Here is a 16,423-nt window from a genome sequence, read left to right on the forward strand (position 1 = left end):
ACTCCCGGTTCTTTGGGCCTCGGTGTTCTTGGTGGGGTTGGGATTGCCCCCTTGCGCGGGAGGAGAAGGGTGGATTGGCAGGAAGCCTCCAAGCGCCACCAGCCGGTAGCTCAGAAGCCGCACACGCGCCACACAGCTCGTTGATCCCAAAAGGGAGCGCTACAGAGAGGCGGAAATCACCGGGAGAGACAGGCGCTGCTGAAATCTCGCGAGAGGGAGCCCCCCTCGTAGCCGACTTCCTTCCTCTGCTTCTCCTCTTTCCCCCGCCCCTCCTCCCTCCTCCTCCCCCCTGGGTCGGAGTGTCCCTGCGCCCCACGGGCCGGAGCAGCAGCGAAAGCAGCTTTCCCCGCTCCCTCCCCCTCGCCTCATTCACCCCCACCCCCTTGCCGAGCGAGGAGGAGCCGGAGGAGAGGAAGATGGCGGCGGCCGCCAGCACCCGCGGTGCCGCGGGGCCGCTCCGAGGAGCCTGAGAGACCCACGGAGGCTTCGCGGGAAGACGCGGCGGCGGAGGATGAGCCTGCAGAGCGCGCAGTACCTCCGGTGAGTGCCGAGGCCGGCCTGGTACGTAGGGGGAGCGGGCCGCGGGTTGGGGCATGGAGCAACAGACACCGAGGTGGTAAGTCCGGGGTGGCGGGGGAGTTGCTGCGTCCTCTCCTCGCCGGGCAGGGCGGCGGGGGCTGCATGGGGATCTGCGGGAGGGGGCGGAACGGGTATGGGTGCCTAAACCCCCACCGGCCGGGCTGAGCTCTGGCGAAGCCTGCTCGTCCCGGTGCGAGGAGGGAGGTTGAGGAAGCGTGAGAATGTCTGTGCGCGCGCGCCCGTGGTCTCGGGCTCGCTAGCGAGGGGTGGAGAGAAACGTCCGGGGAGGCAGCGGCGACCCCGAGTGGAGGTGGGTGTGGAGGAGTCTGATCCCCGTGGCAGGGGACTCGTGGTGTGGCGTGGGATTGGTTGGAGCGATGCATGAGTAGAGGACGGGGAGGAAGTCTGCACACCTGGGGAGTTGGGGCGGGGTAACCGAGGAGGGCAGACAGAAGGAGAGGGAGACCGCAGGAAACTGGAGCTTGTTCTTCATTCTAGGGTTGGGAGTATTAAGGAATAATGTCATCTGTAGTTGGCGGTGTGGGGAGGGGATGAAGAAGGGGACTAGATGGGGAAGTGAGGAAAGAGGGAGGCACTGTGGACAAGGTTGGGTTTTTCAGAAGAAACTGGGTTAGAATCAGTGTAGTTGGAAGATACCATTCTGAGAGTCGTGTACATTCATTAAGAGTGGTGTAAGGAACTTACACCAGAGGTATGTCAGAGGTAGAGTGACACATGGATATAGTGTGTGTGTATGCGAGATGTGTGTTTGGGGTGGGGGGGCGGCTACTGATGCACATTTCAGAAAGAAGATGTAGATAGGTTGAACTTAGTACATGATGGCGAGAACATATTGAATGGAAGGACACCAGCTTTTGTGCAGCCAGAAAGGTTCCATGGAAGCTGAGTAAGAGCTTGGAGGCAGAGGTAAAGTGGGTCAAAAATCTTGATAACAGAGAAAAGTAAGGTTGTTAGATCCTGAAATTAACTGGGGAGTGACTAGAAAAGGGGAAGACTTTAAAATTGGTCCTTTTTGTCTTTCAGGAGCAGAACTAAGAAAGGGAGGCCTTATGGAAAGATGTTTTTAAAAAACTTGTTTCATACCTTGCGGAGGAGGGAGTTGGATGAGGTTGAAGTCTGAAATGAGTGGAAAAGTCACTTTATCTGTTTAGTGACGTGAACGTATTGATGTGTGTGGATCCCTATATGTATATTGCAAGAGGTGTGTAGTTACATGATACATAGGGTAGCCATTATAATTTTTAAAGTAGTAAAGTTTTATTAAGCATAATAGGGAGAGGAAAGAATGAGATATTTGAACTATGCTTGAATGCTTGATTTTAACACAACATATATGCCCAGTGACCATAGTACAGTTGGAATGATGTCTGTAATTTGAGGCCCTTTTTTTCATCTCAAATATTCTTTTGTTGTTTAATATTTCAAATAAATACAGCTATGACAAAGATCTGTTGTAGGTGCTATAGAGAGATATGGAAACCATCAGGGTGCTGATTAGTCTTAAGGAATTTGCAGTTGAGTGTCTATTAGGCAAGTAAGTTAATAACAGCACAGAGTGTAAGGACCTTGAAAGATACCAAGTGTTGCCGGGCACGGTGGCTCACACCTGTAATCCCAACACTTTGGGAGGCCAAGGTGGACGGATCACCTGAGGTCAGGAGTTCAAGACCAGCCTGGCCAACATGGTGAAACGCCTTCTCTACTAAAAATACAAAAAATTAGCTGGGCGTGGTGGCGGGTGCCTGTAATGCCAGCTCCTCAGGAAGCTGAAGCAGGAGAATCGCTTGAACCTGGGAGGCGGAGGTTGTGGTGAGCCGAGATTAAGCCATTGCACTCCAGCCTGGGCAACAAGAGTGAAACTGTGTCTCAATAAATAAATAAATACATAAATAAAAATAAAAGATACCAAGTGTTTTGAGTCCAAAGGCAGGAGATCACCTGAGCAATGGGAGGGAATCAGGAAAGACTTTGTTCCTTTGCTCATTCATGTACTCATGATTCATTAGTTGTTTTGTTGATCACCTGTATGGGAGGCGTTGTACCAACATCTGAAAATAGAAAAATAAGAACTCCACCCTCCTTTTACAGACCTTACAGTTAAACTTAAAGAAAATGGCACTTTGGATATTGTTCATCCTTAATGTTCATTTTGACAGATGTGAATTGAGAAGAGGGGAATTCCAAATGGAAGGAAACTGAGCAGAGTTATGTAGGTAGGGAAGTTGGGGGAAGGGAGGTTTTCAGTCCAGTTAGACAAGAAGGTAGTGTGATATAGCTGGGAAAGCTTAGAGTTGTAGAGATTATCAAGTTTGACCCTTTCCTTTTACACATGAAGAATGTAAGCCCAAAGAAGGTAAAATTGTTGAGGCTTATATAGCTGGTGTGTGGAAACTAACTCAAATGTAGGTCTTCTAACTTCAAGTCAGCTATAGTACACTGCATGTCAGTGTTCATCTGTTCTTTCCACAAATACAAGTTGAGAACATAATATATTCTAGTGTTGAGGGTACACTGGTGAACAAAAGGGTGAACGTGGGAGGATATATTATAGTAGAAAGACACAGTAGTAAACATAGCAGTTAAATATATATCAGGGGGTCACAAGCACTAGGATGAGAAATAAAGTAAGACAGGAATGTACTGTTTTATCTGGACAAAGTGGTCAGGGAAATCCTATTTGATAAGGTGACTATATTTAAGAGGATCCTGAATATCATGTTCCATAGTTTATAGTTACAGTGGGTAGACAGTGGAGAATCTGAGATGATTTGTTAGAATCAATATGTTCATAGCTATGTGTTAGGAAGATGACTCTGTAATGTATTGGTGGATAACAGAGAAAAGTAAGGTTGTTAGAGCCTGACATTAATTGGGGAGTGACTATTGCTTAGAAAAGGGGAAGACTTTAAAATTGATCCTTTTTGTAAGGTTCTTTTCCTTACAAAAGATTCCCTTTGGGACTTTGGTCCGGAATAAGGTAGTGGCAGTGGATCTAGAAAGTTATGAAAAGCAAATTGGCAGAGTGGTGGTACTTTTAATGGGGAAGATCAGTGGACTTTGAGAGGCTTCTTGTTAATGTACCTTATATTTTATAGCTTGACATCATAGGGAAGATTTCCTTAGATGTGGAATCAGTGATAGCTTGAGATGAACTTAGTTCTTTGAAGAAGGGAGAAAAGAAAAAATATGAATACAATGATGTTTTTCAGCTAAAATTGAGCAGGCAAAATGGGGGAGGCATCGGTCCTGGGGTCCCTGAAAGATTCCTGGAGCCAGTCTTGTCTCAATCTTAGGCGTTTGTCCTAAGTAAATTAAAGCAAGCTTTAGAAGTCTGAGACCTAGGTGATGGTTGTGGGAATCATAAATAAAGGCTTGTGCCAGTCTGAATTTCCCTCCTCCTCTTTTGGATACTCATTCCATTTAAAGTCTGCAGTAGGGACACTAGAGAATGTCTTTAGGGAAGCATTATGTTCACGTTCTTTGAAAATAGAACTGTTGGTTTTTATAGACACTTCAGGGAGGATGCTGAGTATTGCTGAATGGATGTTGTTGGGGGGTATAGCAGTTGTTTTTCGTGACCTTGATTTTAAGAATTTTCTTGCCTACCTTTGTCAGTGGTGGAAGATCATGACTGGGCAATTTTTAATCTGCATGGTTACAGATCCTGCCTCATGTAGATGAAAATTAGTTTTGTCTCAGCTGAATTTTAATTTGTTAGACGAAATGAGCTGGGGTGTCTGGCATTGAAATGGTGTGGTGGTGGGAAACCAAGGAGCAAGATGGAAGTTTCAGAAGGGTCAGAAATGAAGATATGAGGTAAGAAGCCCCAGTAAGACCAATAAAGAGAAAATTCAACATCAAGGGAACTGAGTTAGTCTCAAGTTGTAAAAATAGAGCAGAGATGAAAGGAAGAAAACCTATCCTCTGTGTGGGAAAGATGATGATATTCTGGGCAGAAAAGGATAATGAAATTTTTTGTTTGTTGAAAGGTAAGTATCTTGTTAATACACCGACAAGACTTCTAAGTGAATCAGTTAAGTTGAAAATACTTTCTTATGTTTTATAAAAATGATCTTAAGTATGGGGGTTCTAGGCCAAATAATATTGGGAATTTATTACTCAAATTGAAGGAAAAGTCAGAGAATTTTCTCTTTCGATTTATGACAGAATGAAAGATTTTAAAAGACTTTGACACCTCTGTTGAGTAAAAGAAAAGGGTGTATTGAATATAGTTCATTTGGTGGGGGTAGGAGAAGGTTAGGATAGGCCACAGGTGAGGTATAATATGCTTTAAAAGAATGACATTTTGAAAAAAAGAAAAATGGAAATTAACATCTCAAATTTGGAAAAGCAGGAGTTGGGGAAGTATTAAAGTACCAGACAGAGAAGACATCAAAGTTGTTTTGGAAGATGAGAAAGTAGAATAATCATAGTCATAGGGAATACCAGACAGGTCAAATCCTGTTATAAAAGGTGGCATAGGTGCCACCGAATGACTTCTGCTGCCGTTGTGGGAGGCACTGTTCATACTCTGCACTCCCTTCAACTTTCCTCCTTTCCTTCCTTCACTATTCTCTTTTGTCTTTAATTTCTTCCTATGCTGTGGGTGTTTCAGTGAGATCCACTTGAAGTGGATTCCTGCTGTTAGACTCCTTTACAGGAAAGGTCCAGAAAGTATCTGTTTTGTTTTATGCGTGTGTGTGTGTGTGTATGTGTATACGTGTATATGTGTGTGTGTATATATATATATATTTTTTTTTTTGGTATGATACATCTATAGTGAAGAGGCTGCATCTCAGTGGTTCACTTGTCAGAAATTTTGTTTCTAATATAACAGCCACAGGGTTGTTTTCTAAGCCAGCAGAAAAATGGTTGTCATTTAAATAGGAAGTAAAATATCCAATATGGTATAAAATAAAAATAAAAATGTATCACTATAAATCTTGGAACAGAGAGAGATAATGGGGATAAGACTGGATAAAGTAGCAAGCTGAGCCTTATCCTAGCCTGGGGAGAGGAACAGAGAAGATAGTGGGAGCATTGAGAGGAATATATAACTAAGTAGGATGGGCTCCAGGTTCTAGAAGAGTTTAGTGATGCTAGATCAGATAGTGTATCCTGAAGCTTCTAGAAGTCTTAGAGCACATGCTGATTTTAGTTCATGTGGTCCAGGAAGTCGTTTTCCCCTGTCCCATCCACTTCCTTTCCACCAAGTACATCCTTTACAGAATGTAAATTAGCTTTTGTCCCGGAATATCAGCCAAATGTGGTGACATTATTTGAATGAATGGCTGTCTCTTTAGGCTTATAAGTCTTTGTTATAACAGTGTTAATAGCTTGTTACCTGCTTGGATATTGTCTGACTAAATTATTTTGGCAGTTAATTTCTGCTTCCCTTGTGGTTTCATTTGGATTCAAAATGTATACTTCCTGTCCTATCTTAGGTTTCATTTCTTTTGCTTTCTAACAGCTGTGGTCTTCTGCCTTCACGGTAGAAGCAGCAATTGCTGAGTTTTTTGTTGTTTTTAATGGGTATGTTACAGTAAGATCTGGACCCACTAGTGTTGCAAGTTTCATAAGGCAGTTTTGGGGAGGAGAGTGGTTCACATTTAAAAGGGCTGGTGTGTTTTATACTTGAGAGAATGGTATTTCTAGTTCTATATCCTTGAGGAATCGCCACACTGTCTTATACAATGGTTGAACTAGTTTACAGTCCCACCAACAGTGTAAAATATTTGTACATATTTTAATTTCTTAAATCTGTGTTCTCTTTTACTGGCCATTATTGAATACTTATTGTGTAGAGCACAATTTACCGGGGTTTTGCCTTTGGCAAATTAAAAGAAAGACATTTAAGTAGCTATAATAGTAGGTGAAAGGTACTATGTAAGTATAGGCAAGAAGTTTATTTCAACAGAGGTGGAGATAGAGTGAAGAGGGTGTCTTTGAGGAGGTAAGATTTGGTTTGGATATTGAAAGATGGATGGGATTTTAAAAAGTGGATGTTGGGCAAATTGCCATTTCAGGCAGGAAGAACAACTCATGGCTCCTTTGTTCCAAATAAATTTTTTAAAAATTGATTCACTCATTTAATACATTGCATTAGTTAGTATTTTGACCACATCTTAAGGTTTTCTTAGGTAAGATAGGTTCATGGACAGAGAAGTGGTGATGTGGAAGTGGTAGTTCAAAGATTTGGTGACTGCTGTGGGCCTCAAAAAGGGAAAAGGAATTTGGTCAGGAAGGTTCCTACAGAATCCCTTCTTTTAACTGTACTCTTAAATGTTTACCATCCTTCAGGACCTTTTTTCAGTTGTGTGGCTCTCTTCTTTTAGTCTCTTTAATTATTGCCTTTACTGGTCTTACCTTCTATGAACCAATCTCAATTTTCCCTTAAAAGGCCTTCCTGTTCTGATTTTTCTTTGTGCTCTGTCCTTCTTTAGCTTTGTTTTATGGCCAGGCATTTCAAGTTTGCCCTAACCTATGTTTTTCCTTTAGTTACCATCTACTTTTCCTTGATCCCTTGCTATCTAGCCATTTTTTCCTGAGTACATTATTGAAATTGACATTTTCAAAGGTGCCAAAGACCTCAGCGTGGCCAAATTCATTTACTGATTGTTTTCCTTTCTCTCACACTCACACTTTTGTTTTCCTTCCTCTCTGTGTCCCCCTCTCTTGTATCTGTCCTTCTATCCATTCCACCAATAAACATTCAGTTTGGACCATGCTGTATCCCAGGTCCCTGGGGATAAAAAGAGACTATGCCCTCAGGTAGTTTCACTGGGCATACAAGTAAGTACTCAATTACCAAATAGTTCATACTGGCAATGGTATATAAACAGAGGCTTTATGGGGTCTTCTGAGCTCTGTTGCGTTTAGCATCAAGATTTCGTGATTCTGATTACATTGCCCATTCTTTTGAAAAATTCTTCCAACTGTTACCCACCTGCATTTCTTCCTGCAGGTATCAAGAAGAAAGCATTGATTTGGGGCTTTAAGCACCACCCGCTACTTTCTGTGTGGGCTAACAACTTAACATTTCTGGGTCTTGATTTCTTTATTTGTAAAACGGAACATTGATCTCCTAAAATTGCTGTCAGTGTTAAAATAACAAAGGTTTACATGTGTTTAACAAATTCTGGTTCTTTTTCAGGTTCCCTACCACCTGTCCCCCTGCCAATTAATCTTTGCATTGCTTCTATATTAATAGTCTTGAAAAAGTATTTGTATATGGCTTTCGCTTCCTTAAACTCATTTATCTGGTATTGTTGGCCTTCCATAAAATGACCTGCACCTACTTCTGCCTCATAATATCTTCTTACTCCTTGATAGAAACCAACTGCCTTAGCCAGAGTAATCTCATTGTTTTCTAATCATGGCATGTGCATTCCTGCTTAAATCTCTCTTCCCATGTCATTTCCCATGTGGGAAGTGCCATTCTGTACTAGCTTAGCTTAAGCTTCACCTTCTTTTGTGAAGACTTCCTTGTGTACTCTGGTGATTTCTGCATTCTTTGAACTTTGTAGCATTTCCTGTATCTTAGTCATTTGGTACTTCTAATTTCTTAATTTTGTAATGATCTCTTTTTTTATATGTGACCTATCTCTGCAGCTAGACTAAGTATGGTTGAGACCATGTCTCAGCATCTTTTAAATGTACAGTGTACATAATTGGTGATAAATAAAATTATCATGCTTTTGTTTTGTTTTTGCAAAACATTTAGGAATATTTGCCGTATGCCAGTGCTAGGCTCTGAGAATATAAAAATGAACCGATGCTTACTCTTTAGGATAGTGGCTCCTGCGGGAGACAGATGTGGCACAAGTATTTCAATATAATGTGGTAAATACAATGTGAAATGTTTTTGAGGAATTCCATGGGTGTACCAAGGGAAGTGGAACTTTTCCTGCATAGGACATTTAGGGAAAGCTTCTGGAGTTGAATACCTGAGTTCAGTTTTACTTATTTTTTTTATTTTTCTCAGACAGGATTTTGCTCTGTTGCCCTGGCTGGTTTTGAACTCCTGGCCTTAAGCGATCCTCTTGCCTCAGCCTCCCAAGTTGCTTAGATTTATAGGCATGAGCCACCACTCCCTGTGAGTTGAATTTTAAAAGGATGAGCAGGATTAGCCAGGTGAAAAAAGAAGAGAAGAGTATAGCAGGCAAAGAACAAAGTGAGTAAATGCCTCAGTGCAGTGTGTTTGAAGAACTCTGAAAGAATCCTGATACTAGGAATGACTGCGTTTGGTTGATGTAAACATTATGATCAGATCGAGACTACCAGTCACATTAGGTCATATAAATTAGGGAGTTTGATTAGTCCATATCTCATTCTGCATTTTTTGTTGGGAGGGTGGGTCTAAGGTTCTCTTTCAGTGAATCTGGTCATTAATCTTAAGGGAGCAGTTTATATTTGAATGGCTGGTGTGTGTTATGCACATTCTTACTGGAATAGGGAGACCCAAGAGAGAAAGATTTATATAATGCCTATAGTACTTCCTCTGAGATACGTAAAGATTTAGATTTCCTCCCCCTGCTTTTTTAAGTAGCCTTAAAAAAAATAGCTATTTGGAACATTATTAAATGATTACGTGGGAGATGATGAGAGTGTTAGTGAGTACAGTAGTCCTCCCTTAATTATGGTTTTAGTTACCTTGTGGCCAATGGTAACTAAAAGTAGGTGGTCAGAAAATAGGTGAGTACAGTACAATGTATTTTGAGAGAGTGAGAGACCGTGTTCACATAACTTATTATTATAGCTTATGTCATAATTGTTCCATTTTATTATTAGCTATTGTGAGTCTCTCACTGTGCCTAATTTATAAGTTAAACTATCATAGGGAAGTCTGTATAAGAAAAAGGTGGTATATATAGTGTTTGTTACCACCTGAAGTTTCAGGCATCCACAGAGTCATCTCCCATGGATAATGGAGGACTAATGTACATGTAATTCTGAAAACAGCTTTGGGCTAATAGGACTTCTTTTATAGAATCCTCACTTTGAGATGAGGTAGAATGGAGGTAGAGTTGTGAGGAGGAGGAGTTCTATAGCATTAGGGGGAAATATCAAAAATCTTTAGTTAGGTTAAGTGAGGTGTCTTTGGATTTAACTTTTTCAAGTCATAAAGAAGAAGAACTTTGCAGACCCTTTGATGATTAGTGTTCTCACAGTTCTTGATGGCATTTGCCTACTGTGGTGTCTTGTCTTAAATGATAAGGATGATTCTGAAAGTCTGTTATAACTGCTATCTTGCATTAATATCCTCATCTGTTTCCCAAGACACTCTGAGTTCTCAGATTGCAGAAGTTGAGTTCTTTTTCTTTCCTTCTTCTTCCCAAAGACATATAATAGTATTTCAGTGCTGTGTTCGTTGGGATACAGTATATTGGATGTGTCTGTTTTACTAATACTGCCTCTTAGAAAGGTTATGAATTAATTTTGTATCAGGTGATCACCTAACCAGATTATCTTTGAGATACTGTACAGTAATGAGATAATTAGTAGTGAGATCATCAAAGTAAAATGTAACTTGGAAGATGGTATTCAAAGAAAAAAATGAGTTAAAGACTGCTTACTTGAAATTTTTTTTATTACTGTTGAAAAAAGTAAAAAAGCATAGTGTTGAGAGAACCACCATAGGATACATTTGAACATTAAAGAGTGTCTTAGGACATCTGCAAAATTTTGTGTGTGTGCATACATACAGCTTGTGTAATATATTTTGAAGTGAAATTTTTGTACTTTTAATATCTAATTCTATGAAATCATATTCCTCAATTTCTGTTTAAATAACCAAAATGACAGTGTTATACTTTATCTGAAATAATCATTAGTTTTGTTTTTTGATGAAAAAAGGTTAGACCGTTTTAAGAACCACAACTCAAATAATAAGATATATTGGTCATAAATTCTGGTTTATGAAAGGAAAATAATGTAACAGATTAATTGCTTTCTAGTTTTCTAATGTAACGTATTAATTTGGTTGTTTAAACTCATACACAAGTCTTTTTGGCTCCCTAATACAGTGGCATGGCAAATTGAATGAGCCAAGGTGTTTGAATTAAGAGTGGCTTAATTTGTATTTTGATTTTCCTGAGTTCAGATCCCTACTGTGTACTAGCAATGTGACCTTAAACCTCTCTAGTTTTTTACTTTTGCTACCTGTAAAATGACTACGGTAGAATTACTAGGAGAATTACGTGAGAAGATATACATGGTATAATCCCTCGGTATCCTTGAGAGATTGGTTCTAGGACCCCTACAATACCAAAATCTATAGGTGCTCAAGTCCTTTATGTATAATGGCATAGTACTTGCACGTAACCTGCATACATTCTTTACTTTAAATCATCTCTAGATCACTTACAATATGTAATACAATGTAAAAGTTGTTACACTATATTGCTTTTTAATTTGTATTTTAAAAAATTGTTATGTTTTTCTGGTTTTTTTTTTTTTTTTTTTTTTTTGGTCTGCAATTGGTTGAATCCATGGATGAAGAACTTAGAGATAGAGGGCCAACTCATACTACAAAAGCCCTCAAGCTTTCTGCATTTTTGTTACCTTTGCTGTTTCTTTATACCTGAAATAACAATTAGTCTTTCCACTATTTTTGGCAGCTGATGTGAAGCTACAAGTGATGGCAGCTCTCAAGAATGTGTCACCATGAACAGTTCTCTCTCCCTTTAAATTTAAATGCTATCAGGGAATTGTTAGCATTTCCTTTGTATGAGAGTTTACTTGCTTTTGTGTTGGATTTGGGAGAGGTGTGCAGTATATCCTGATGTGGCCATATAGGTATGTCCTTTAAATATAAATCTTTGTGAAACTTAGAAGGGGACTCCTGAGTTAATATCCTTTATTTTAAAATTTTTGATACATTATTTTATGATTTTATAAATAATGTTTTTAGTAATCATTTTGACTTGTTATTTGAAAGGCTTCTTTATTATACTCTTAGACCATCTGCCATATAGGTTCTGGGTTAGCTTCCATTCGCATGTAATCTGGCATACACTGACATACCTTTTCTTTTTTCAGTTCTGACATTGAGGCTTGTATATCAATAAGGAATAACTTCACAGAGAGGCTGTTTGTTCTTTTGACATGATTGATAATAGTAATTGCCAGCACTTTTATGTTGTCCCAGATACTAATCCAAATATTGTGTGTTTATTAACTCTGAATAGTAGATGTATACTACTGTTGCTCTGTTTCACAGCTGGGCAAACAGGCGTAGGAGACATACATGCAGAAAGTGGCAGAGCTGGATTTTGAACCTAGATATCAGGCTGAGTCTATCTGTATCTATATAGTTTTATACTCTTATTGGCTTAGGATTATATGATTTTGTTTTAATTTTATTTTTATTTTGTTTATATAAAACAATGTAATGTATACAATTATAAACATGTATAATCTGAACGCTTTTCTCAACAATGTCAACCTTCCGAACGCACTTTTTCTTTGTAGATAATAAGCGGGAAGTGGGCCGGGTAGTTTTGCCAAAAAACTTACTGAGGGGAGATAAGATAAGCTTTGATTTATGTTACTGACTAGTTGACCTGCTATTCCTCCCTTATTATAGCTATTCTTTCTGAAGGTTTTGTCTTTAGTTAGTATCACTACTTACATACAGTCTTATTTCCTAGAACACTTGGGAATATTGAGAACTGGCTATTTTGGGGGGAAATAACTTTGACCTATCAGGGCTAATAGTACAAGTAGAGAATGACTTGCCAGGTTTTGTGGATAACTTCACTGCAGAAGATTTGGATTCCATTTTCCTCATTGATTTGGTAAAGTTATTACATAGAGATGTTTAGATGCCAGCTTCTGACACTAAGGATTATAATTTTGCGTGTATAAACTTTAAGTCTTAGATAATTTGCTTCTAAAGGAAAATTCAGTGTAACTTTTAAAAAGTAACAGATTACTAAAACTATACTTTTTATGTGATCTGATATCTTTGAATTTAATGTTTTCCCTCAGAAATTTATTGTTACCTGAAATTGAGACAGCAAGACTGTGGTTAACTAGGAAAAGGGAGAGCTTTCCTTTACTTCCCAGTCTTAATTTCTTTCTTTCATGTGACTTTACATTGCTTTTGAAAAGTTCCATCTTCCAGAAAGTCTTTCTTTGGATCATCTTAGAATTTTCTCAGGTAAATGACTAGATGTTTCTCCCCTTTTGTGTGTATTCCATTTTGTTCTCATTTAAGAGGAGGGCTTTCTCTTAATTATTTTGGGACAACCTTAGAACCATATTGACACCCAGTAAATGTTGTCTAATATGTCTAATAATATATGAGATTGCACTTACTGCAAACATTTTTAATTACGTGAATTTCTCAGAGTAATTGACATATCTCAGTCTTCAAGGAATGGTAGAGTCTGAATAATTCGTACTATTCTTCATTGTTACATAAACAAAACCAAGCACACTTGATTTAAGCAATGAAAAGAAGCAAAAACTGTATAAACTGTGTCACAGGCCTTTTTTTTTTTTTTTTTTTTTTTTTTGAGACAGAGTCTCGCTCTGCCGCCCAGGCTGGAGTGCAGTGGCGTGATCTTGGCTCACTGCAAGCTCCGCCTCCCGGGTTCACGCCATTCTCCTGCCTCAGCCTCCCGAGTAGCTGGGACTACAGGCGCCCGCCACCTCGCCCGGCTAGTTTTTTTGTATTTTTTAGTAGAGACGGGGTTTCACTGTGTCAGCCAGGATGGTCTCGATCTCCTGACCTCGTGATCCGCCCGTCTCGGCCTCCCAAAGTGCTGGGATTACAGGCTTGAGCCACCGCGCCCGGCCCTTTTTTTTTTTTTGAGACGGAGTCTCACCCTGTCGCCCAAGCTAGAGTTCAGTGGCGCCATCTTGGCTCACTGCAGCCTCCGCCTCCTGGGTTCAAGCGATTCTCCTGCCTCAGCCTGCTGAGTAGCTGGGATTATAGGCGCCCGCCACCGCGCCTAGCCAATTTTTGTGTTTTTAGTAGAGACGAGTTGTCTCTACTAAAGAGCGTTGGTCAGGCTGGTCTCGAACTCCTGACCTTGTGATCCACCCACGTCAGCCTCCCAAAGTGCTGGGATTACAGGTGTGAGCCACCACGCCCGGCCTTTTTTTTTTTTTCTTTTTCTGAGACAGGGTCTCACTGTGTCACCCAGGCTGGACTCCAGTCATGTAGTCACAGCAACCTCTATCTCCCAGGCTCAAACGATCCTCCCACCTCAGCCTCCTGAGTAGCTAGGAATACAGGCGCATACCACCACACCCAGCTAATTGTTGAGTTTTTTTCTTCATAGAGATGGGTCTCTCCAGGTTGCCCAGGCTGGTCACTGTCTTTTTAAAGAAATGCTAACACATTGTAGATGTAAGGATTGAAGAATACAAGAGTTTATTAGGGTTTTAGTTGCAAGGAACAGAAAAAACACTGGCTCACTTAAGCAGTGAAAGGGCTGGAGATGTAGGAATAGCTGTATTCGTTTCCTTTTGCTACTCTAACAAATTACTACCACAATGGTGGAATTAAAACACACAACAGTTCTGGAGGTCAGAGGTCCAAAACGGGTCCTACCAGGCTAAAATCAAGGTGCCATTGCTTCTAGAGTGTCTAGGAGGAAAATCCTTTTCTTGCCTTTTCCAGCTTTTCAGACTGCCCACATTCCTTGGCTCATGGCCCCCTTCCATCTTCAAAGCCAGTAGTCACATTACTCTACCTTCTACTTCCTCATCACTCTCTTTCTCTGACTCTCCTGCCTCTCTTTCACTTAGAAAGATCCTTGTGATCACATTGGACACACCCAGATAATACACTCTCCCTTTCTCAAAATCCTTAACTAATCACACCTGAAAAACCCCTTTTGTAGGTAAAATTCAGAGGTTCTGGGATTAGGATGTGAACATCTCTGGGGAGCCATTATTCTGCTTTCCACAATAGCTATGCAGCCTGGAGCAGTGCCTCAAATCACATCATAGAACTCAGCCTGTGAAGACACCTTGCAGAACCTTGATTGTGTCAGTTACTTTGCATCCCTGACCCTAACACCACTCATGCTGGCCCTATTGGAAATTGGATGTGGTTGCTGCCACTATCCAGAATTTATTAGCCACAGTTCCCACTTTTTCTCATTAGTTCACACTTAAATGTGGGGTTGGTATGTTTATTGATGGAGCCTGAATTATGTATCTGTACATTAGCTACTAGTTGCAAGTGAAGCTGGTAAATATATAATGGGAAGCAGGTTCTGCTTTGTAAATTGTGGGGATTTCTCAAAAATAGGAAGAAAAAATTCAGATGCTGGGCTTCTAAAAGGAATACCAACCAGAGAGAACATATAAGTACAGTTGAGAGTCATTGGTATAAGGATTCTATTCATTTGACAAACTGTACCAGAGATACACAGATGGGTGACATACATTTCTGTTTCTTTTTTTTGAGATGGAGTCTTGCTCTGTGGTGCAGACTGGAGTGCAGTGGCACGATCTCAGCTCACTGCAAGCTCTGCCTCCTGGGTTCATGCCATTCTCCTGCCTCAGCCTCCCGAGTAGCTGGGACTACAGGTGCCCGCCACCACGCCTGGCTAATTTTTTGTATTTTTTAGTAGAGACGGGGTTTCACCGTGTTAGCCAGGATAGTCTCGATCTCCTGACCTCGTGATCTGCCCGCCTGGGCCTCCCAAAGTGCTGGGATTACAGGTGTGAGCCATCGCACCCAGCCCATTTGTGTTTCTGTTGGTGCTAGCCAGAGCGAGAGTGTAAAACCGTGTTCATATGCCAGTACCCTAACATAAATGAGTACTATTTCTCTTGAGACCCTAACTGATAGGAAGCCAGCTCTGTTATGTGAAGGCTTTTCACTTAGTGTGTTTTTCATCTGTTCACCAAAAATTGCTATCGACTGTACTTTTGCCTTTCAAATGGTGACATGAGAATAGTTGATAGAGGAAGGTGAGTAGGTTTTGTGGTTTTTCTCTTTCACTCCAGCAGGTTATCAGTAACAGTGGTATTGATATATAACTGTGCTGTCCTGTGTGGTAGCCACTGGCCACATGTGGCCCTTTAAATAGAATGAAATTTAAGATCTAGTTTCTCAGTTGCACTAACCATGTGTCAAGTGCTCATGTGGCTAGTGACTACCATTTTGGACAGCTCAGTTCTATACCCATAGTGTGGCATGTTTACTGTGCAAGAGTCAATCCAGGAAAAATAAAATGTTTATAAGGCTTTTTTTTTTTTTTTTAAAGACAGGGTCTCACTCTGTCACCCAGGCTGGAGTGCAGTGGCACAGTCTCAGCTCACTGCAACCTCTGCCTCCCAGGTTCAAGTGACTCTCCTGCCTCAGCCTCCTGAGTAGCTGGGATTACAGGCATCCGCCACCACGCCCAGCTAATTTTTGCATTTTTAGTAGAGAGGAGGTTGTGCTGTGTTGGCCAGACTGGTCTTGAACTCCTGACCTCAGGTGATCCACCCACCTTGGCCTCCCAAAGTGCTGGGATTACAGGCTTGAGCCACCATGCCCGGCCAAGGTTTTTTTCTTTTTAACCCTAATTATTTTTCCTTTTGATATAGTACATGAGTGTTCACAGTATCTTTCACATGTGTTACATTCTTTCACATGTGTTACATGTTTTCACTGACAGAATCCTGCAAAATAAGCATAATTAACCCTCACTTTTCATACCGTAAAGTGAAGCTCAAAAATAAAAAGTTCAAACAACAGAGTTAGACAGGGCTTGAATTTTATTTAATTCTACTCAATCCGATATAAAATACTTAAGGTGCTAAGTACTGTGTTAAATAATAAGACACTAAAAAGCTAGCTGCTTTGCCCCAG

General features: G+C 40.6%; 1 protein-coding gene across 50 annotated transcripts in view; it reads left to right on the forward strand.

Annotated features, from left to right (window-relative positions):
* The first annotated feature begins 403 nt into the window (after nt 1-403).
* Nucleotides 404-16,423, forward strand: part of SMG7 (SMG7 nonsense mediated mRNA decay factor) — an 87,028-nt gene continuing 71,008 nt past the window's right edge. For 25 of the 50 annotated variants that reach the window (XM_015122112.3, XM_078001251.1, XM_078001350.1 and 22 more), the window contains exon 1: nt 404-540. Coding sequence is in view for 5 of the 50 variants with exons in the window: in XM_002802022.4 (XP_002802068.4) it covers nt 512-540 (29 nt within the window). In the remaining 45 variants the exon portion in view is untranslated. Of the gene's footprint in view, nt 541-1,623; nt 1,802-8,584; nt 8,774-11,219; nt 11,398-16,423 lie in introns of all 50 variants that reach the window. The other 25 variants (XM_028851300.2, XM_078001254.1, XM_078001257.1 and 22 more) reach the window with 8 other exon arrangements.

Source organism: Macaca mulatta, chromosome 1 (assembly GCF_049350105.2).
Source record: "Macaca mulatta isolate MMU2019108-1 chromosome 1, T2T-MMU8v2.0, whole genome shotgun sequence".
NCBI classification, from domain to species: Eukaryota; Metazoa; Chordata; class Mammalia; order Primates; family Cercopithecidae; genus Macaca; species Macaca mulatta.